General features: G+C 49.6%; 1 protein-coding gene across 16 annotated transcripts in view; it reads right to left on the reverse strand.

Annotated features, from left to right (window-relative positions):
* The window catches only part of KATNIP (katanin interacting protein), a 171,324-nt gene that overhangs the window by 49,487 nt on the left and 100,909 nt on the right, over positions 1-20,928 (reverse strand). For 9 of the 16 annotated variants that reach the window (XR_011647193.1, XM_058286154.1, XM_012522186.2 and 6 more), the window contains 5 exons: positions 13,709-13,881; positions 12,667-12,738; positions 11,583-11,689; positions 9,954-10,056; positions 6,577-6,792 (listed from right to left, as the gene is read on the reverse strand). Coding sequence is in view for 14 of the 16 variants with exons in the window: in XM_058286154.1 (XP_058142137.1) it covers positions 6,577-6,792; positions 9,954-10,056; positions 11,583-11,689; positions 12,667-12,738; positions 13,709-13,881 (671 nt within the window). In the remaining 2 variants the exon portion in view is untranslated. The remainder of the gene's footprint in view (positions 1-6,576; positions 6,793-9,953; positions 10,057-11,582; positions 11,690-12,666; positions 12,739-13,708; positions 13,882-20,928) is intronic. The other 7 variants (XR_011647194.1, XM_058286156.1, XM_071211221.1 and 4 more) reach the window with 1 other exon arrangement.

Below are 20,928 nucleotides of genomic sequence, written 5' to 3' on the forward strand. Positions count from 1 at the left end.
TTTTAAACTGTACAATTCAGTGGTTTTTAGGATAGTCACAAGGTGGCACAACCATCACCAGTATCTAATTCCAGTACATTGTCATTGTCCCCAAAAGATACCCTGTATCCAGTAGCAGTCATTCATTTTCTCTCCTCGCAGGCCCCTGGTAACCACTGATCAACTTTGTCTATACTGGACAGTTCATATAAATGGAATCCTGCAATAGATGACCTTGTGTCTGGCTTCTTTTACGATGCAGATTTTCAAGGTTCAATTCAACTATGTTATAGCAGGTATCAGTACTTCATTTATTTTTGTGGCTGCGTAATATTCTACTACATGGACAAACCACATTTTATTCATCCATTCATTGGCGCTAATAAACATCCACTACGTGGGTAAGCCCCATTTTATTCATCCATTCATTGACTAACAGACATAATTCAGCTATTATGCATAATACTGCTATGAACATTCATGTGCCACTTTGTGCATGAATATATGCCTTCATTTCTCTTGGGCATATTCCTGGGAGCAGAATTGCTGAGTCATATGGTAAATCTATGTTTAATTGCTTGAGAAGCTGCCACATTGCTTTCCACAGTGGCTGCACAATTTTACTTTCCCACCAGTAGTGTATGCAGGGTCCAAATTGTATCACAACCTCTCCAACACTTGTTATTTTCTGTTTTCTTTCTTTTTCCCTTTGTAATGATAGTCATTCTGGTGAATGTGAAGGATATCTTGTGGTTTTGATTTGCATTTCCTTGATAACTACTGATGGTACTTGTTCATATGCTTGCTGGTCATTTGTTTATCTTCTTTGGAGAAATGCCTGTTCAAGTCCTATGCTCATTTTTTAATTTTTTTTTTTATGTTGCTGTTGTTATTGTGTTGTAAGAGTTTATATATTCTGTATATTAGATATATGATTTCCAAATATTTTCACCCTTTCTGTCAGTTGTATTTTCACTTTCTTGATAAGGTCCTTTGATGCACAAGAGTTTTAAATTTTGATGAAATCCAAATTATTTTCTTTTGTTGCTCATGCTTTTGGTGCCATGCTTATATAGAATCCTTTGCCAAATCTAAGATCTTGAAGCTTTACCCTTTGTTTTCTTTGAAGAGTTTTATGACTTTGGCTTTTATATTTAGGTTGTTGTTTCATTTTGAGTTTTTATTTATGGTATGAAGTAGGTGTTCACTTTTATTCTTTTGCATGCGGAATCCAGTTTTCCTGCCACCATTTATTGAAGAGGCTATTCTTTCCCCATCGAATGGACTTGGCAGCCTTGTCCAAAATAATTTGGCCAATAGATCACAGGGTTTCTTTATGCATTCTCAATTCTATTCCATTGTTTTATATGTCTGCCTTATGCCAGTACCACACTGTTTTTATCATTGTAGTTTTGTAATAAGTTTTGAAATTGAGAAGTACCAGTCCTCCAGCTTTGTACTTTTTTTCAGGATGGTTTTGGGTATTTGGGGTCCTTTGCACTATCATATGAATTTGAGGATCAGCTTTTCCATTTCTGCAAAAAGGCTGCTGGGATTTTGATAAGGATCATATCGAATCTGTACATTACTTTGGGTTGTATTAATATCTTAGTATTGTGTTCCAATCTGTAATGTGAGATGTCTTTCATTTATTTACATTGTCTTTAATATCTTTCAGCAATAGTTTATAGTTTTCAGTGTATAAGTTGGTTAAATTTATTCCTACTTTATTATTTTAGATGCTACTGTAAATGAAACTTTCATTTTTGTATTATTCGTTGCTGGTGTATAGAAACACAAGGGATTTTTGTGTGATAATCTTGTACCCTGCAACTTTGCTGAATTTGTTAATTAGCTCTAGTAGATTTCTTGTAGCTTCTTTGGGATTTTCTATATAGAAAATTATCTTTAAATGGAGATAGTTTTACTTATTCATTTCCAAACTGGATGCTTTTATTTCTTTTTCTTGCTTAGTTGTTCTGGATAGAATTTCCAGGACAATGTTGAACAGCAGTGGTGAAAGTGGGCATTTTTGTTTTGTTCCTGATCTTAGGGGGCAGAGGAGAAGCTTTCAGTCTTTCGCCACTGAGTATGATGTTATCTGTGTGTTTTTCATATATGTCCTTTATTATGTTGAAGAAGGTCCCCTCTATTCCTAGTTTGGTGAGTGTTTTGATCATGAAGGGTGTTGGATATTGTCAAAATCCAACTTTTTCTGTTGAGATGAGCATGTGATTTTTGCCTTTATTCTATTACTATGGTATATTACACTGATTGATGTCCATATGTTGAACCTTGCATTCCTGGAATAAACCCCACTTGGTCATAGTGTACAATCATGTTTATAAGATGCTGGATTCAATTTGCTAGTATATGGTAAGGATTTTGCTATCTATGAATATATTCACATAGAATATTGTCTGTAGTTTTCTTTTCTCGTGATATCTTTGTCTGGTTTTGGTGTCAGGGTAATAGTGGCCTCACAAAATGAGTTGGAAAGTGTTCTTTCCACTTGCATCTTTTCGAAGAGTTTGTGAAAGATTAATGTTAATTCTTGATAGAATTACCAAGTAAAACCATCTGGTTTTTTTTTTGTGGGTAGATTTTTGATGACCATTTCAATCTCTTTTCTTGTTATGAGTCTACTCAGATTATTTATTTCTTCTTGAGTCTGTTTCAGTACTTTGTAGGATTTTGTCCATTTCATCTATGTTGTCTATTTTGTTGGCCATGACTGTTCATAATATTACCTTGTAGTCCTTTTTTTATTTCTGTAAAGTTGCTGGTAATGTTCCTTCTTTCATTCCTGATTTTAGTAATTTGAGTGCTCTTTCTTTTTTCCTTGGTCAAAGAAAACCTTTAGCCAGAGATTTGTCAATTTTGTTAATCTTTTCAAAGAAACAACTTTCAGTTTCATTGATTTTTCTCTATTGTTTTTCTGTCCTCTGTACTATTTTTATAACTTCCTGTGAGTTACAATTCTTTCCAAATAAAAAGTTATTGCACACCTTTATGTGTTGGGGATAGAGGTTAGGTAAGAACTTATAGAGTAAAAGGGAAGACATAATAAACAAGTGGACATTATTTCTTATAGTGAGAAATGCTCTGAAAAAAAAAAAAAAGAGAAGAAACAGGATGATGTGCAGCACCTGGAGTGGGGCAGGACACAGGACTCCTCTGCAGGGTCAGGGAAGTTCTCGCTGGAAAAGGGACAGTTGGGATGAGACCTGAACGAGGAGGAGCCAGCCACATGAAGACCCACTGGAAGGGCGTTTTGGGCAGAGGGCACAGCGAGGACGGAACCCAGAGGGGGCTATGAGGGGGCCTGCTCGGAGGAGCAGAAGGAAGGCCCTGTGTGTGGGGCGGGGTGTACAAGGAAGTCAGAGAGGGAGCTGGAGGCCTGCTTGGGAGAGCCTCCCAGGCCGTGTGGGGACACCTGCATTTTATTTCTAAGTACAATGGAAGGTCACCCCAGGGTTTAAGCAGAGGAGGGGCATGATATTTTAAAAAGATCACTTTGGATACTGAGTGGAAGATGGAGTATTAGGGCAAGAAGAGAAGGAGGAAGACGAGATTGGAGACTGCTTAATAGTCCAAGTGACAGAACAGGTGATGCAACATGGGAGGTGTCTGCAGGCGAGAGGAGGAGCCAGATTTGGGTTCCACTTTGGAGGCAGAATCAACAGGGCTTGCTGGTGGGCTGGCAGGAGCTGGGGAGGGTACTGCGGGAGCCAAGGAAGATTCTCAGTAGTCAGTGTGGTTAGCTGAGCAGACAGTGATGCCAGTTACAGAGCAAAGGCCTAGTGGGGGAGGAGGAGTTGTGGCTGCGGGCAGAGGTGATCAAAACTCAGGTTTGGCATCTCTCAACTCTGAAATGGCTACTAGACATCCGAGAAGAGATGTCAAGCAGGAAGTTGACAGTCAGGAGCTCAGTGGAACAGGCAGGGCTGACGGTATAAATCTGGAGTCACCTTGCAGCCACGGGCCAGGGTGAGGCCACCGAGAGCGGTGTAGGCAGAGGAGGGAGGGCAGTCTGCTTTGAGCCTGGGGACTCCCGCAGCTTCCTACAAGCCCGCAACTGACCTCCGTAGAAGCAACTTCTCTCTCCAACCCAGGCTCCACCTCCATTCTGCTTGCAGCCGCCCTCCACCACTCCACAGCTGTGTAACCCTGACCAAAACACTTAACCTCCTGGACCCGGGTTCCTCATTTACGAAACGTGGAGAGTCCCCCCAAGGCTGACGGGAGGCTCAAATGAGGTGATGTCCGAGGCCCTGGCTAAGGTGCCAGTGACATCAGGGGGCTGTGAAAGGCAGCGTGTTCCGGCAGCCCCAGGCCTGGCACACAGGGCGACCCCCAGGGAGACCCCAGGCGAGGATGGCCGGGGGAATTCCGCTCCTGCCACAGCTGGGCCCAGAGACCCAGCAGCCCCGGGTGAGACAGCTCCTTAGGTCCTACCTCAGAGCCAAAAAGAGAAAAGGAACCATAAGCCCTCCAAAACCAGGAGCCAAAGTCCTCACTGCCATCACGTGGCAAAGCTCGGCAGTCTCTGCTAATAGAGGGAAAAGGAGCGCGAGCATGAGAATTGGTTCCCATCCACTCCAGTGTCGCTTTTTATCACTGCCAGTGTGCGCTGTTCTGCCGACAGACTTCCAAAAAGCTACTGTTTTCTGACCAAGGGGATGAGGGGCCGAGAACTGGTCCAAGCCTCAGCAGCGAGCTTTGCAGCCTGAAGACTTGAAAGCAGAGCAGGGGTATCAAGGCTCGAGCCGCCAAACAGTCGTTACCCACAGGAACTCCTTCTTTTGACGTGTGGTATCACAAGAGCAGCTGGTCTGGAAGGAGCCTCAGGCACTGCTCATCTAACAGTGGAGGGGGCTGCTGTTTCCTGGCGGCCCAGCGGCTACCCCACCTTTCACTTGGGAACACGCCTGATTTCCTTCAGGGAACATCCCTTCCCTGCCCTGCTGGGGCATTCTTGGTGGAACTGGTATCAAGGTGTCCTGCCCTCTAAGCCAGAAGGTGGACCTTTGACCCAAGGTGGCCTACCAACCTCTCCTGGGACTGGGTATCTCGAGCAAAGCAACCAGAGGACACACCAGTCTCCCAACCCTCTCCCCCAAACACCAAAGCCCTGGTGCCCGTGCATCCCTGGAAGCCACGGAGAACCCCAGCACGCCACGGATCACGGCCTCTTCTAGCCTGGGTGATCATGAGCACACCAGCTACTCGAAAGACTTGCAACAAATTTCTGTTGTAGAAAATTGCGAAAGTGAGCCAGACTCAGCTTCAGCTGCTGGCAATCTAAAATCCACACTGAATTACCTCCTCCCCTCCCATTCCACAAGGGGCAGAAAACTGACTCTCAGAAGGCTGGACAGTTGTCCAAGGCCATGGGGTCAGGCCCAAAACCCAGGTCTCTGGAGCCGGAGATTTCAAAGCCTACCTTTCTTGTTTCCTCTTCTTTAAAATGGGAATACTACTACTACTTAAAAATAACAAGATAATAATAATAGCTGATGTTTTGGAGCTCTCAGGAAGAACCAGGCTTTAGAAATCTTTACAACTTCGCATGAAGGTAAGGGATATTGTTTCCCCATTTTAAGATGAGGACACGGCAGTAGAGATTAGGTGAATTGCAGTCATGAAGCTGTAAGTGACAATATTTTGAACCCAGGCCTTTCTGCTTCTCAAGCACTGCTCAGGAATAAATAAGATCATCAGCAGGGGCACTCAACACAGTGCCTGGCACAAGGCAAGAGCTAAGCTCATGGCAGCTCTTGTCATTTTCTGTATTTAAAAAAAGCCATAATCTGTTTTCCTGGAAAGATAATAGCAGTATGTGGCAGGAAATTTTACAGGTGTAAGAGAGGACCTGATGCAGTGTTTCTGTCTCCCCTGTCCCCTGCCCACCCCTGTCCCCACCCGAGGCTACCTCCACTCCTTGTTTCTCAGGTCCCTCCCATGGGTAATTAGGAACATGCCAAAGCACATTCATCATAGTAAAGATTGCACCGCTGGCCAGTCTGCTTCAATTTAGCTCATGCTCTCGTGTCCAACTTGCAAGTGGCAGGAAGGGGGAAAGCCAGTGCCTTTGTGAAAAAAACTGTTAGCTATTTAAAGGAGAGAAGCACTGGTCTGTTGGGTGCTCAGTCCAGGCACATGCCAGGCATGTGGTCCCCAGGGAGGCAGGGCCTGGGCTCTGGGCTGGGCTGCAGGTGGGAATAGGCTCCACCACGTCCCAGCTGTGTGACCCTGGCCTAGCCAACCCCCTTCTCCCTGCCTTCCTTTCTTTACCTACAAAGCAATGGTGTGGAACTCCATGATGCAGCTACAAGGTGGCTCTAAGGGGGTGAACTGGCTCCTCCTTTCTCTGCCGCCCCCCGACCCACAGGGCAGGGATCTGGGAAAGAGCTGGAGGGAGACAGTTGGGAGGCCTTTCTGGCCATTTCCTCAGGCGCCTTCCCCCAGCTCTGCCCAGTGGAATGATCGTGGTAGATTTCTTTGTTCTTCCCTTTCCCTGGACCCACAGCCTTCTCCCGGGCATAGGATGGGCAAAGCAAAGGCATCCAAGCACGCGGCCAAGAAGCCACTTACAGCCAAGTTCCTATTGATGAGGCAGCTCAGGTCCCCGGGGGTGTCTGCGTTCCGGACGTCCACATCATGAGGTGACACATACAGCTTAGTGCCGTCCGTGTCAAAGAACTCAATTTCGGTGAGACCCACCCACAGCGCGCTGCCCCAGTTGGACAAAATCTCCATGGTCACGTAGACGGCATCTTTCATCTCTTCCACGTCCATTGTCAATTTATCCTTCGAGCAGAGAGAAACGAGGTCAAAGAATGAAAACATGACAGGTCTGAATTCACCTCCATCACTGATTACAGTTGGACGATGCACTTCAAGAAACTGTTTAACTGCTCAGTGCCTCAGTTTCCCCATCTGTAAAATGAGAGTGATATAAACCCTCCAAGCAAGAATTTTATGAATATTGAGTTCCTTTTTGTAAAGCATTTAACACCTAGTTACTGGGTCCCCTGGTACATAGTAAGTATTCCATAAGGGTTGGCAAATCAATAAAAAGTATAGGATTCTGCCTGAATGTGCACTTCCCTCCCCCCACCCAATGCTCATGTCTGGAGGCGCATCATGGCTTCTGCCAAACTGGGGCAAGCAGGGCATCAGCCCCAAGGAGGCTCTGTGTGCACCCTTTTAGGGTGCACCTCCTCCACTTTGCTCCTTCATTGTAATGCGTGTCCCCCTCCCCCTGCCCCGGGCAGGGAGTCTGGCTGACCGCCTGCGGGAACCTTCAGGAAGCAGCACCACTGCAGAATGGCTTCCAGAGGCCCCTCCTGGCTCCGGCTGGCAGCGCCGGTTGCCACGGATCAGTCACTCATAAAATGGTGCACTCCCCACATGCGCGTGCCCTCTGTTAATTAGCGCTGCTTAATCTGCAGTGGTTCTGCGAGCAGGGAGCCGAGCAAATGAATGGCAACTGTTCCCTACTCATTTTTTTAATTAATCGCCAGCGAGATGTGCCGTCGCTCCCGGCGTGTTTGGACAAGCCTGGATTGCCAGGTCCTGTGGACGGGGACAGGGAGAGAGGAAGGAGGGGGAGAGGTCAGCACGGAGCTCCCAGTGGGAACACAGGGCTGCCTTGATCAGCTCGGCTTGCAGAGCCCGCGGCTTCCTCCTCCACTGCCCAGCCCCCTGCTGCCCTGGGCGATGGACCTAAACTGGCCTGCCTCACGCAGGGGAATGGGGAGGTTCATAAGACTGTACTCGTGAGCTGCCAGAGGAAGGGTCTGGAAGGTGTGAGGAAGCAGCGGTGTCCACATGGTTCGCTGGCTGGGAGGAGGGCCAGATGGAAGGCGAGCTGCCACGCAGAGGGGCTGCTGGACCTCTCGCCCTGGCGCAATCTAAAACGTGTAAATTCCTGCGGCTGAGTTTCTAGATGGAGAAACTGAAGGGTCTGCTAACTGTGGAAATGTCCCAGCTTGTCAGCGTTGCAGCCTGCCAGCTGCTCCTGCTTACCGTGTGGCTTGACGGAGGATCCCGCTTGGGGATCTGGTTGGGAAACTCCCTGGCCCCTGGCATTTGGCAGCCCCTCCCTCGCCGGGACCACCTGATCTCCCTTTGGGGAAGTCGTCCCTCTCTTTTCTCAGCCATGAGGTATAGGGGATTGACCTTCCCCCTCCCCAAGGAGGAACCTGACTGGTCCCAGCCAATCCCTGTCCCCGTCCTCTGGACCACTGGAAGAAGTGGCTCTGCGGTGGCATGGGACCTGACGTGGTTGATGCACAAAGGCCATCTCAGATTCGTGTGGGAAGAACCACTCCTTTTTCCCCAGTGCTGGGGCAGAGGGGGTGAGAGGCTAGAACTACTCTGGCTATGAGGGATAGCAGGGAAGAGGGCAGAGCTGGGACTGGGCATTGGGTGGGGGCAGAGTCCAAGGACGTAGCTGACATGGTGGTGACAGAATGGAAGGCACAGTTTGTGCTACGAGATCAAGCCTTCTCTTTGTTGCCTAAGTCAGCTGGCACTGGATTTTCTGTCTTCTTTAACTTAAAAAGTCTTAACTGATTCTGGCTCTTCTTACTGTGGCTGAAGTTTCTCTACTTAGAAACTTCAAAGCTAAGAAAGCAACTATTCTATGCAGGAGGGACCATAGTTAGGTTTTCCTAGATGGTGACGTTTCAGCGGACATCAACTGAAGCCTCCGTGGCCACACATGCCAGGCCACACAGCCTCATGGACCTCTCCTGTTTCCTCTTGACCATCCTTCACAGGCACAGGTGCCAAGGATCAGAGAGGAGCTTCTGGGCCTTGTCCAAGGTCACACGCCTCTAAGTGGAGGCACAGGATCCAAAGACAGACCTCTCGTCCAGGTGCAGAGCTTTCTGCAGTCATGTGGTTTTTATAGGGGGTTTTGGGAGGCCTTCATGAAGGCCCTGTGGGCCACTCCTAAGACTGGTGAGCACCAAACCCAATAATTACAAGTATGTTTTGGGTAAAGGAAGGCACAGAAGAGTGTGAAGGGACACAGACCTTTCAACACAAAAAAAGAAAGAAGAGCCCACGACCTCTGCCCTGACACCTTGTGCAGCCACACTCAGCTCCGCCAGCACACACGGTCACACCTCTGGACAGTTGTAATCATATTGGACTCAATGAAGATTAACATCCCCTTTCGTGGTTAATTAAACAGCTCTAACTTTTTCTATCTGCATGATCTCCGTCATGGTAATTTCCACACTTTTGTACTACTGCCTTGTGCTGATACATCATACTTACTTGATTAATTCCATTATCAGGAGACATTTAGGCAATTTCCCGAGTGTTTTTTTTTTTTTCAAAAATTTTTCTCAACCTCCAATCATTCTGCAACAGATCTCTTTGTGCCTTTCACTTTTTATTTCTGTTATTTCCTTAGGATTAGGAAGTGGGATTACTGGGTGGGAAGACCTTCCTAATTCTAAGGCTCGTGCCTGCTCTGGTCATTCAGCTTTTCAGGAGAGCTCCACCAGCTTTTACTACCTCCAGCAGTGGATGACACAGCAGCTCCACTGTCACCTTGCTAGGATTAGATGTTATCATTAAAAATAATTTCTTTGCTCGGATATCAAATGGGACCCTAAGGTTGCTCTCATTTGCATTTCTTGCTTGCTGGCGGTACTGGACACCTTCCTATGGGCCCACGTGCTCTGGTCTTCCCTGCTGTGTGGACAGGCTGCTCTCTCATACAACTTCTGGCTCACATCTTTCTTGCGCTGCTTCTACTGCTCATCACGTATGTGTCTGTGTGTGTGTTGGGGAAAGGAGAGATGGAGATGCAAGCAGAAAGATGCCAGGTTTCCCCGTGTCAGAGCCATCCCCACCGAACAGAAGCCATTGCTCTGAGTGCCTCTTCCCACCTCCGTTTTCAGGAGAGACTCCGAACACATTTGCAAATCCCCATGAATCGGGGCTCTCACCTCTGGGTCCAGTGCTTGCTCCTCTGTTGGTGAAACAACCTGGTGGAGATGGGCGGGGCCACTTTCGATGGCCTGGAGAGCTTTCAGGAGCTTCTGCTGCTGCCTGAGATGAGAGTTAATAACAAATGAGTCCCGAAAGAGAACATTTCCATCAAGGGTACTACACTTACATTTCTTCTGCAAAGAGACAGAAGACCGAGGTTCCAAGAAGCACTCCAGCCGTTCTGCCCCTTGATACATAACTGTATAGCTAGGGATGAAATTGGAACCAGGTAAGCAAAACGCTGCTGGCATGAGGCTGCCAGCTGACCTCCCATAAGCCAACTGACAAAGTGCCAGGAGCTAGAGCAGGGGTCGGCAAATGATGGCCCGAAGATCAAATCCAGCCCCTGACCCATTTTTGTGTGGACTGTGAGCTAAGAAGGGTTTTATGGTTTTAAAGGGTTGTTGAAAAACAAAACAAAACAACAACAGAAAGCAAAGCCTAGAGTATTTGCTATTTGGCCCTTTACAGAAAAACAGTGCTGAGCCTGTTCTAGATATCCCCCCTTGCCGCTTGTTTCTAGGGACCGAGGCATTCCAAACCCAGTAGAATGTGCCCTTTCATCATTTGCAGCCAGACTCCACGTGTGCTGTTTAAGGCTGCACATCCCCCAAACCCTGATACACAAAGATCCTGGTGAAGCAAGAAGTGTTTGGTTGAGGATGTGCCACCTGTAAACGAAACTTAACAGATATCAGATACCCTCATGGTCCAGCCCTTTCCCACTCAGGGGCGATTGTGAGTTCTTATTTACGGCCATGATGGTATAAAGTCACAGTTTCCAGTCCGGAGCTGCAGGCTCTTGCAGGAATGGGCAGTATTGCCTTTTACCTACTCAGAGTTCCTGAGCAAATGAAAAAAAGGAGCTGCCTCTGGGGCAGACACAGATCTGGAGGGGGCACAGTGCGGGCTTGCCAATAGATTCCTGTCCCCTTTCTGGGCCGAGGCCACCCCATGCCAGGGCCTCAGCTCAGGGAACAGCAGGTGCTGGAGTTCAGCCCCTCCGGCCCCTCGGCCAGGCTCTCTGCACAGTGCAGAGTGGACATAGCTCTGCAGGCCTGCCCTGAGAATGCAGCCATGTATCAAGGTGGGCTTCAAACCACAGGTTCAAGTTGGAGCATCAAAATTTTGCCTGAAGTTTGTAGGGAAGCCTTTATTTTGATAATAAAACTGTCAGGGGTGCTAAATGCTAATGGAGCAGAATGTTACATTTGGGGAAACTTTTCACAGGAAAAAAAAAAAAAAGTCAAAGGACTGGCTTGGGCGACCCTTACCCCAACCCATGCACTGCTGGGGAGCAAGCTCACGTTCCTTTGTTGTGTGGGGTACCCCAGTGGAAACCTTTGAGAAGGGTGAAGTTTTACACAGGGTGGGGCCAGACTGAACAAGACAAGAGGCACCTTCCTAAAAGAAATGGTCAATTTGGTGGCTTAGAGTTGGAGGGGGTAAGGTGGCTTAAAAATGATCTGGAATAGCACAGGACCCAGAAAGAAAGGCCTTACTGGAGCTCCTTGTGGCTGCGTTGCTAGGTTTTGGGTTGTTTTTGTTTGCTTGCTTTGTTGTTTTCAATTAGGCCGGATCAGTACCTGCTTCCCAAAAGGCCGATTCGGTCCATGGCTTCATTGATGGCTCTGGCGCCCCCTGCCGTCCCGGATGGCTCCTGCGTGGTGGTCGCCGGGGTGATGGGAAGCTGCTGAGGATGGAAAGCCTCATTAGACAAGCTTTGAGCCACCAATCTTGGCCCAGGACGCAGCAGAGGCGGTTCAAGGGTCACACTCCCAGGTTGTCAGGCCTGTTGCAGGAACAGGACTGAGAGAGCGACTGTCAGCGCAGGGCTGGCTGCACCTAGAAGGCCCTCAATGACCTTTGCAAAAAGTTTCTTATGATCTGGGAGGTCTGAGGTAATGGCTGGCCTCAATGAGCTACTGAAAACTTCTTTCATCAGTACATTCATCCACCTGAACCTGTCTGTTGACTACAAAGTAACCAGAGTCCATGGAAAATTCCAGGAACCTTGTTAGGCTCTTTCTTTTGGCCTTTTTTCCTGCTGTTCCATTTATCATCCAAATTAGAATTGCACTATATTCTCTATCTACAAATGTTTAAAGTCATCAGAAGCTCTGAGGGACACAGAAAATCCCAGTCCAGAAATCCCGGACCATGGATGGGCAGTGGTGCAGGGCTGTCGGAAATATCGGGTAGTGACACTTCAAAAAGACCAGGATATAATGGAACGAGTAGGTACACCACGGCAGTGCTTTGGGGTGCAACTCTGCCCATCACTCCTTTCCCCTCCACACACCAGGCTTCTCCCTGCTCCTCATTCCTCCTCTAAAAATTTGCCTGTGCTGTTCCTTCTATTCCAAATGCTGTTCCTTGTCCCTGTCTCAACAGGCAGGTCTGAGCTCCAATGAGATGCCTTCCAAGGGGCCTTCTCAGACACCCCGGCTGAAGTAGCGACCACCCCACATGCCACCATGGCTGCCTTTATTGCCATCCTTCTCTGAAGCCACCTTGCTCGCTGATGGCTTTGCTTGCTTGTTGTCTGTGAGCTCCATGAGGCTAGGGGTGCTGTTCACCTCCTGGGGATCATAGAGAAGAGGAAAGCACTCTGGAGATCGCCAGGCGCTGTGTCCACGGGGCTGCTGTCCGTCTCAGTCTTTTACTAACCTCGACGGGTGGGATCTCTTCTGTCTCCTTCAGCAGACTGGCCCACGGATTTGCTAGTGGTTCCTCTGCACCCTGGAATGATATAATCACACGACATGAAGTTGGAACAAGGCCACCCCTACTACAGCTCCTTCACTGACAGAAGAGGGCACAGAAGGGGACAGGGCCCAGCGCGAGACCTCATAGACACGTGTTGGGGCAAAGGAAAGAGCCCCAGGAAAGCAGATGGAAGGTGCCACATGACATGCCCCAGTGAGCAACCCTGTGATTGAGCCTGGGGGAGCGCCGGGCGGCACGGGCAGGGTCTGGGCCTGCAGGCAGCAGATCTCGCCTGCTTTCGATAATGTGCCTTGACCAGACCACTTGACCTCCTTGGGTACCAGCAGCCATGTCTATAAAACAGGACAATGAAGCCAGGCCTGCCTGCTTTGGGCTTACCATCTGTTATCGAGTAGGACCAGATAAGAAAAAGGGTTTCAACAGGCGAGTTAGGTAACATGCTTCTGAGAAAGGATGTGCCTGAGGTATGCCCAGGACCCCTAACCTACCCCACCATCTCTCCTCAGAGTTGGAGGCAGGGGCACAAACTCAAACCCCAGTAGGGTCAGGGAGGTTTCATGAACAAGGATGGCCAGCCAGGGGGAGGACGATAGGGAGTGGTGAGGACTGTGGAAGCCTGCAGGGCTCATGCCCTGCCACTTGGCTCTGGGAAATGAGGTCTTTCTAGAGAAGTCAGAGAGCCATATCTCTCCATGTCAGTTTCTCAGGCCATTATTTCCCTGACCCACCAGTTTGCAACCCTGGGGTGAGGGGTCCATCCTTTGCTTGGAGGCATGTTAGTATCCCACTCAGGCTCTTTCTGAAGTAAACAAGAGCCTGGAAGGAGGTGGAAGAAACAGGAACTTTGTCAGGTCAATGGCCAAGGTAGATGAGTCTGTGGTCAGTGATGCCTGTGGCTTCTCCCTTTCCTGGCGTTACGTGCCGCCTGGTCTCTGGGCGGCAGCCAGCACCCTCTCTGCCTCCCTGCTGCCTGCTCACGCACCTGCAGTCGGCTGGCAGGAGGCTCGGTCTTCCTGCCGAGCAGCACCCTCTGCAGGGACTCATTCTCCACCTGGATGGCTCTGAGCACAGCAGAGGCATCTTCCTCTCGGTCCTCGGCCTCGAACATGGGTTTTCGGGTGGCCGACAGGGGTCTCTCTCGCCAGCTGCCGGGTCCTGGGGCCAGAAAACAGGAGGAGGCTCCTTAAGGCCACGTTCTTGGAGTGCAGTTCAAAAACTATTACACCCAAATTGAGGGGCATGAAACAACTGGTCTGCTGCTCTCCAAAAATGTCAAGGCCTGGAGAGACAAAGAGACTGGAGAACTGCTCCAGGTTAATGGAGACTGAGCAGACGAGGCAACAGAAGGCCAGGCTTCTGGACTGGAAACAAAATGGCTGTGAAGAACAGGATCTTGACAACTGGAAAAATTTGACTAGAGCCTGTGGCTTAGATAATAGTGTTGTATTAATGCGACGTAGCCTGGAGTTGATTATATTGTGCTAATGTAAAATGAATGCCTTTGTTCTTAGGAGATACACACTGTAATGGGGGCTTGCGGCATGGCGAGCAGGGGGTACAGGTCAAGAGGAGGCTGGGAAGGGGAAGGGGAAGAACAAATCCGACAGTGCCTCGGAGGCCATCTAAGGTCTTGACACCAAAGAGCAGTGGGAGCCACTGACGGATGTAGAGCAGGGGAGGCCTGGATCTGACTGAGGTGCTGAGTGGAGAACAGACTGAAAGAAAGCAGGGGCTGGGGCGGGGGGGGCACTGCCGACATCCAGTGAGCGAGCCAGCGAGAAAGGAGCGAGGGCAGGCTCTGCAGCTCCAAGGGTTTGGCCTGAGGAAATGGATGCTGGAGTTGCCTTCCTCTGAGCTGGAAGGCTGTGGGGAAAGCAGAAGGTTTGGAAGGGCAGGGCAGGACAAGTCTGGTTTGAGATGTGAACTGGGGATCAGAGTGGAACTGTTGGGTGGGCCGGAGGTGTGACTTCAACTTAGGAAACTGGACTGTGCCATCTAAGGGGAAGATCAAAAGTGGATCTCAACTTTGGCCTGGAACCAACTACCTGGAGGTGCAGGTAGAACCTCTCAAAGATAAGGAAGTTATTATACATAAAATATAAGAATATATGGGGAAGTGGATGTGGCTCAAGTGATAGAGCTTCCACCTATCATGTGGGAGACCTGGGTTTGGTTCCTGGGTCCTCCTGGTGAAAAAGAAGAGGAAGCATGTCTGCGTGGCGAGCCAATGCCCTCATGGTGAGCCGAGAGCAAGCTCAGTGAGCCAAGTGTCCATGCGGTGAGCCGAGTGCCTGTGTGGCGAGCCAAGGGCCCATGTGGATGCCCGTGTGGTGAGCTAAGTGCCCGTGTGGCGAGCTGAGTGCCCGTGTGGTGAGCGAGTGCCCACACAAGTGAGTCACGCAGCCAGATGATGACGCAACAGAGAGAGGAAGGGGAGAGTCACGGTGAAGCACAGCAGAGAGCAGGCACTAAGGCGGCGCAATTGACAGGGAACCTCTCTCCACATCAGAGGTCCCCAAGATTGAATCCGAGAGGAGAAAGACGAGAGGAGAGGGCAAAGACAGAGGTGGATACAGAGGATCACGCAGAGAGTGGACAAGACAGCAAAAACAGTGGGGAGGGAGAGGGGAAGAAAAAATAAATCTTAAAAAAAAAAAATGTGTATATATATCTGGCCCAGTGCAAGGCTTGTTCAAAATTAGTAGCCTTTCAGCCTCTTGACCTCAGCAAACCATCAGCTGTTGACTACTAAAGATTTCTGTTGATGCCCTTGACTCTCCAGCTCTGTCCCCGTTCGAGTGTCCCTCCTGACATCAAGAATGGTGTCTGCAAAAGGGCAGGGAGCACGCACACGACTGGGCTGGCTTCCAGGGCAGCCAGGGCCTGGGTTGACGGGAACTGTGGTTTTGATGGAAAAGCTAAGCTAAAAGGAAGGAACGTCCCATTTCTACTGGCACCAAGGAGAGGGGCTGCAGAGGTGAACACCCCCAGGAACCAGAGGCAGGCTCCATGGACGAGAGGTGGGGGTGGAGCCCCGCCCAGGACAGGGCCACCTCCAGCCAATGCTTCCCACCTGAGATTGCAGCTCTGGTGTTGCCAAAGGCAAGTTTTTTCCCCCAAGAAAAGCTAGAATCTCAAATTTATGTGGAATCTCCCAAACTTGTTTGTAATTTTTTGGAAACTGAGTGTGGCCCTAATTCAGGGCACCACTCCTCCAGGCAGCTCACCCGGATAATCAGGGGCCCCAGAAGAATCCACAGTGCCTGCACTGGCTGCACCACGCAAGAAACATGTGGTGGGTTATTTTCTGACTTTGATGTACTGCCTCTGGGCAAGTGCCACCCCCAAAGCCTCTCCTGAGGACAGAAAAATAAGGAGCTGCTGGAAATGTGACCCAGAGATTCCGCTTACCCCCGTCAAGACCACCCTTTTGCCTTTACGCTTCCTTGCTTGTCCACTTTTATGAGTTACTTGGCCTGCTCTGCAAATGGAGGGATGAGAGGGTGAAACAAACCTCGGAGAAGGCGAGGGTTGAAGGCGTTTTAAAAACTCTGTTTAACAAGTGGACGGCAGCACCCACGGGGTCTCCCTCAGTCAGAGCAAAAAGGGATCGGGTCCCTGAACTAGCGGGGAGGTCAGGAAAAAGAAGTGAAAGGAAGCTAAAGGACACGATCTTGAATCCCACTGGCACTAGAGCCGAAAAACTCAGAAATGAAAACACATTCTCTCCTCAAGGATAACTGAAGCAGAAGTGTGTTACTGGCAGGCAAAGATCATGGGGTTACACGGGCTCTTGACCTTCACTAGCCCGTGGGACTCGCTGGTTGAATGAGACGCTGCTCTGAGTGTCGGGGATGTGGGCACGCCCCTGCCCTCCCAGACCCCATGGTCACATGGCAGAGAGAGCAGGCAGATGCACCTAGATGCTGCCGCCAAGTGGGAACCCGTGCTAGAAGAAAAATACTTCAGGGTGGAGGGCTGGAGGTGGCGGGAGGGAAGGGAAGAATTCTGAGGCAGCACTTGTCTGAGACGGTGGCAGCTGAGCAGAGACCTCAAGGCAGTAAGCCTGGGGCTACCATGGGAAGGCAGTTCTAGGCCGCAGCAGGTGCCAAGGCCCTGGGGTGGGCAGAGCTCTGCACGTTGGGGACCGGCAAGGGGGGCTGCCGTGGGCGGGGAAGGGAAGAGCGGCCAGCTCAGGTCTCATGACTGCACCCTACTTCCTGAAGGCAGGCCCATCTTCTTACCTTATACCTCTGGCACCTGGCTTTATCATTTTGCCAAATAAATGGATGGAAAATGACTTCAAGTCTGAAGCTGGTAAATCTCAATATTGTGACTATTACTAGAGTAGGTGGTTTTCTCTGTCATTTGCAGTCAAGCCCAACTGAAGCAGTCAATTCCCCTTCAGACCTCACATGAGTCTATAAATAAAGGACTAGGGTCATGTGTCAAGTTAAGCCAAACCCTGATGTGTGGGGTGCTACTGCCAGTGTTGGTGGAAGGCTGGAGCAGAGCCAGAATAAGGGACAGAAATTCATGAACTCTTCTCCAGTTCCCACTAAGGCGCTTTAACGATCAGTCTCAGAGCTGTGTGGTGACCCCAGCCTTTTCACTGGTCTGCCAATAGGGCAGGGGGCCTTCCTCGTGAGCCTCGGTGGCCTGGGCCTGGGAGGGGACTGTGCTCTGAGGGAATGAGAGAGCCCCACGTGGCCCGAGCAGAGGTCGTCTTCCGACCTGGGCCGCTGGCAGCCCAGGCTAGCCTCTTCTGGGAAAAGTATATTCCTGATGACATTTTCTTCCAACAGGGACCAGCTGTGAATGCATAAATCCTCTGTCCCCAAGTGTCTTTCATTTGGGAGAGATGGCTCCTTCACCAATGCGACCCCTTTGAGTCATATTATGCTAAGAAGATGCTTTGTAAAATGAAATCACCCTTTCCTCTGAGTGAAGGTCAGCTTGGCATTCCACCACCAGTGCTCTCCTACCCGTAGCTTTCCAGAAAAAGTCCACACAAGGTGCCCTTGTTCTCCTGAATCACCAGCGTGTGTTTACCATGTCTTTCCTCCCATCTCATGAGTACCCGCATTTACCTCCTTCTGATACCTTCATCTCTCACTTGGGTGAGCCGTGTTTGCGCTGGCCTGAACACTGCATGATGGGACATTTATTCTCCTCACAAAGCTACAGAATGGCGGTTGTACTCACGCAATAAATTTGTGCCACTGGCAAAAGCAAAATTCCATATCTGAATTTATCCTGGACTGCTCTTTCCACGTTGCGAACCATCCCTCTTCTGGTGACTTCACGATCTGTTCACTTTGCCAGCACTAGGCTTTCATCTCTTACAAAAAGCCTATCAACTCAGGAGACTGACCATGAATACAACGCACGTCACAGAGAAGACATGAGAACACGGGGCTGTCAGCCGGCGCACAGGCCAGGTCACTGGCTCCCACCCACCAGCTGCAACTCGAAATGCTCAAATTCAGCATCTCAGCAAAACTGTCCTTTGCTACATGCGAGGGGCCTTCAAGGTCACCTGGGAATCCAGTGAAATGGCAAATATTAAATCTGAGCACAACAAAGGGTTTGATAGAGATCATAAACCATCAGCCTGCAGCCCAGAGGCAGCCTGACATATATATATATGACAAATAAATATATTTAAATTGGGAATAGATGCTGTGGCAGTTTGGTATTATTTATGAATTCCAAAAAGAGATCTAGATTTTGCTTGTAAACTGGTCTGTTCCTCTGGGTGTGATAACCCTTTTATTGTATTTGATTCAGCTGAGACATCTGATTAAATTATGTTAAGATTAGGGCTTTGATTCACACATGTCATTAGAGTATGACTCAGCGTTGAGACCGAGCCCCCTTGGTGGGCTGACTCTCACCCGGAAGTGGATACACAGAGAAGGCACACAGAGGATCCTGCAGCCCTGGGAAGAGAGAGGAGCCTGATAGTCTACAACTGACCTTGTGAAGAGAACAGAGCAACTGAGCCCAGAAAGAAACAAGTCCAGCAGAAAAGAGATGAGCCTTATGCCAGCCTATAGCTGAGACTGGAAGAAGCTGGGACCACAGAACCTTAAGAGGAAAGAGGAAGGCTGAACCCTCACAGACATCGCCTGCCAACTTGCTTCAACACGTGACAACAGACTTCGGGTGAGGAAGTACCTCTTATGCTCCCTGAAGAGTGAGGGTCTTGTACCTGTAAGCTTCTACCCCAAATATATACCCTTTATAAAAAGCAACAGATGTCTAGTTCTTTGAATCAGTACCCCTTTGGCTGACTAATACAGATGCCAAGCTTTAAAAAGAGAAAATCCGCCACAAATTGGGATTCCTGGTGTCCCCTGAAGAGTCACACGACCTGGCACTCTGGACCGGCATTCCCATGTGGCATCCACTGGCTGGGGCTGGGAAGCAGCTCCCTTTTAGGATGGGGCATATGCGCACCTGTCTGCTCCAGCACACCCCCACTTCCTCACCCGAAGTCTGCTGTCACGTGATTTTCTCTTTTTAAAGCTACACTCCAGTGTAGTTGCCTGGTTTCTCTGGAAACTGTAGACTATTCAGTGTGGCAAAGGTCCAGGGCAGCAGCTGGCTCAGCCCCACTTTGTCTCGACATGGATAACCTCCTCTAAAATCCGCTTGGCTTGGTGCCCTGGGACATGTGACCTGCACCTGAGTACCTCAAAGTCCCCACGCATTTCAAGGTTGCTCAGCAGCATCAGGCGACCTGCTTCCCGTGGTGCATGAGATGGCAAAGCATGGCCTCAAACTTCTCTTCCCTTACGTGGGCCACGTTGCCATGTGATGTGGCAGCTCCTCCCTTCAAGGGGTGGGGTCTCTTCCTCCATCCCTGGGATCTGGGATTCGCCTGGGAACTTTCTTGGCTCTGGGGACAGTAGTAGCTGTGACCCAGCAGAGTCTCACATGGCACTTACTCACTGGGACTTGTTCGGTCTCACTGCCCCAAGGCCCCTTGTGAGGCTGGCCTATTGGATTGTGAGACCATGGGGTGTAGAGACGAGCCATCCCAGCTGAGGTCCCCAGCACACTGGCTTGCCAGATGTGGGAGTGAGGCCACCCTAGACCCTCTACCCCAGCCAGCCCTGAGCTCACTGCAGAACCATCCAGGTGGTCCACAGACTTGAAAACAATAAAAAGGGTGGTTTGAAGCCACTCAATTTGGGGGTCACTTGTCAGGAAGAAATCGCTAACTAGCTATTACACATGACATATCACAGCCACTGGGTGCCATGTGCTTCTCAACTGTAAATCTTATTCTTGGGCCTCTCCAGGGGCAGGTGCTGAAACACTTAACACTTATCCTTCCAGCTGTTGTCACTTCCTCAGTCAGGAATGCATACATCTTCAATGAAGGACATCAGGAACCCTCAACTAAATTCTACTCTTTTCTCTTGGATGTCACAATCTTTTGTTCTCTACTTTGCCTTGAACAATTTCTAGCAAAAATGTCTCATGTGGTCAATTTTTACCATTACTCCTCTTTTTTTTTTGGTCACAGCACCAGGTTTTCTTCAGGGAACCACTCCTTCCCCACCACTCGTCTCTGTCCACACGGTTTGGATGACTCTGACTCCATCCCTAGCCCAGCACGGGTCAACGAGAGAACTGCATCTCCCTGGCACAGAGATTGGTTTGGGAAAGAGCTGGTTCTGGCACACTTGCTGGACCTATTAGAAAAGGAGCCCTCTCTTGCCCTGCGGTTGCTAAGTAGGTAGAAGTAAGCCTGGAACCACAGCCCCTCCTGGGGTAGGCCCGTGAGACCTCAGGTCTCCCCCCAGCCCTCTGCAGGGATTTGAGGTGTTGGAGGCAGTGGCCAAGCACTCATGCCAGCTGCTCCCTCTACTTGCCGTCCAATTTCTTCCGCTGCAGCCTGGGACCCAGAGCCCAGCCCTGATGTGGGGTGATTGTCCAGAGTGTGGGAGCCAGACTGCAGTTTACTGGGGAGGGGCCTGGGGGTTGGGGGCACCTGCATAAGAATGTCTAGACTTCCAGTTCTCAAAGTGTGGTCCCAGACCAGTAACGTCAGTGTCACCTGGGAACTTGCTAGAACTGAAACTGCTTAGGTTCTACCCCAGAGCTGTGGAATTAGACACCCTGGAGGCAGGGCCCGACTGTTTGAGTTTTAATTGGCCTTGTAAGTAATTCTGATGCACGCTCAAGTTT

The sequence above is a fragment of the Dasypus novemcinctus genome, chromosome 23 (genome assembly GCF_030445035.2).
Source record: "Dasypus novemcinctus isolate mDasNov1 chromosome 23, mDasNov1.1.hap2, whole genome shotgun sequence".
Lineage (NCBI taxonomy): Eukaryota > Metazoa > Chordata > Mammalia > Cingulata > Dasypodidae > Dasypus > Dasypus novemcinctus.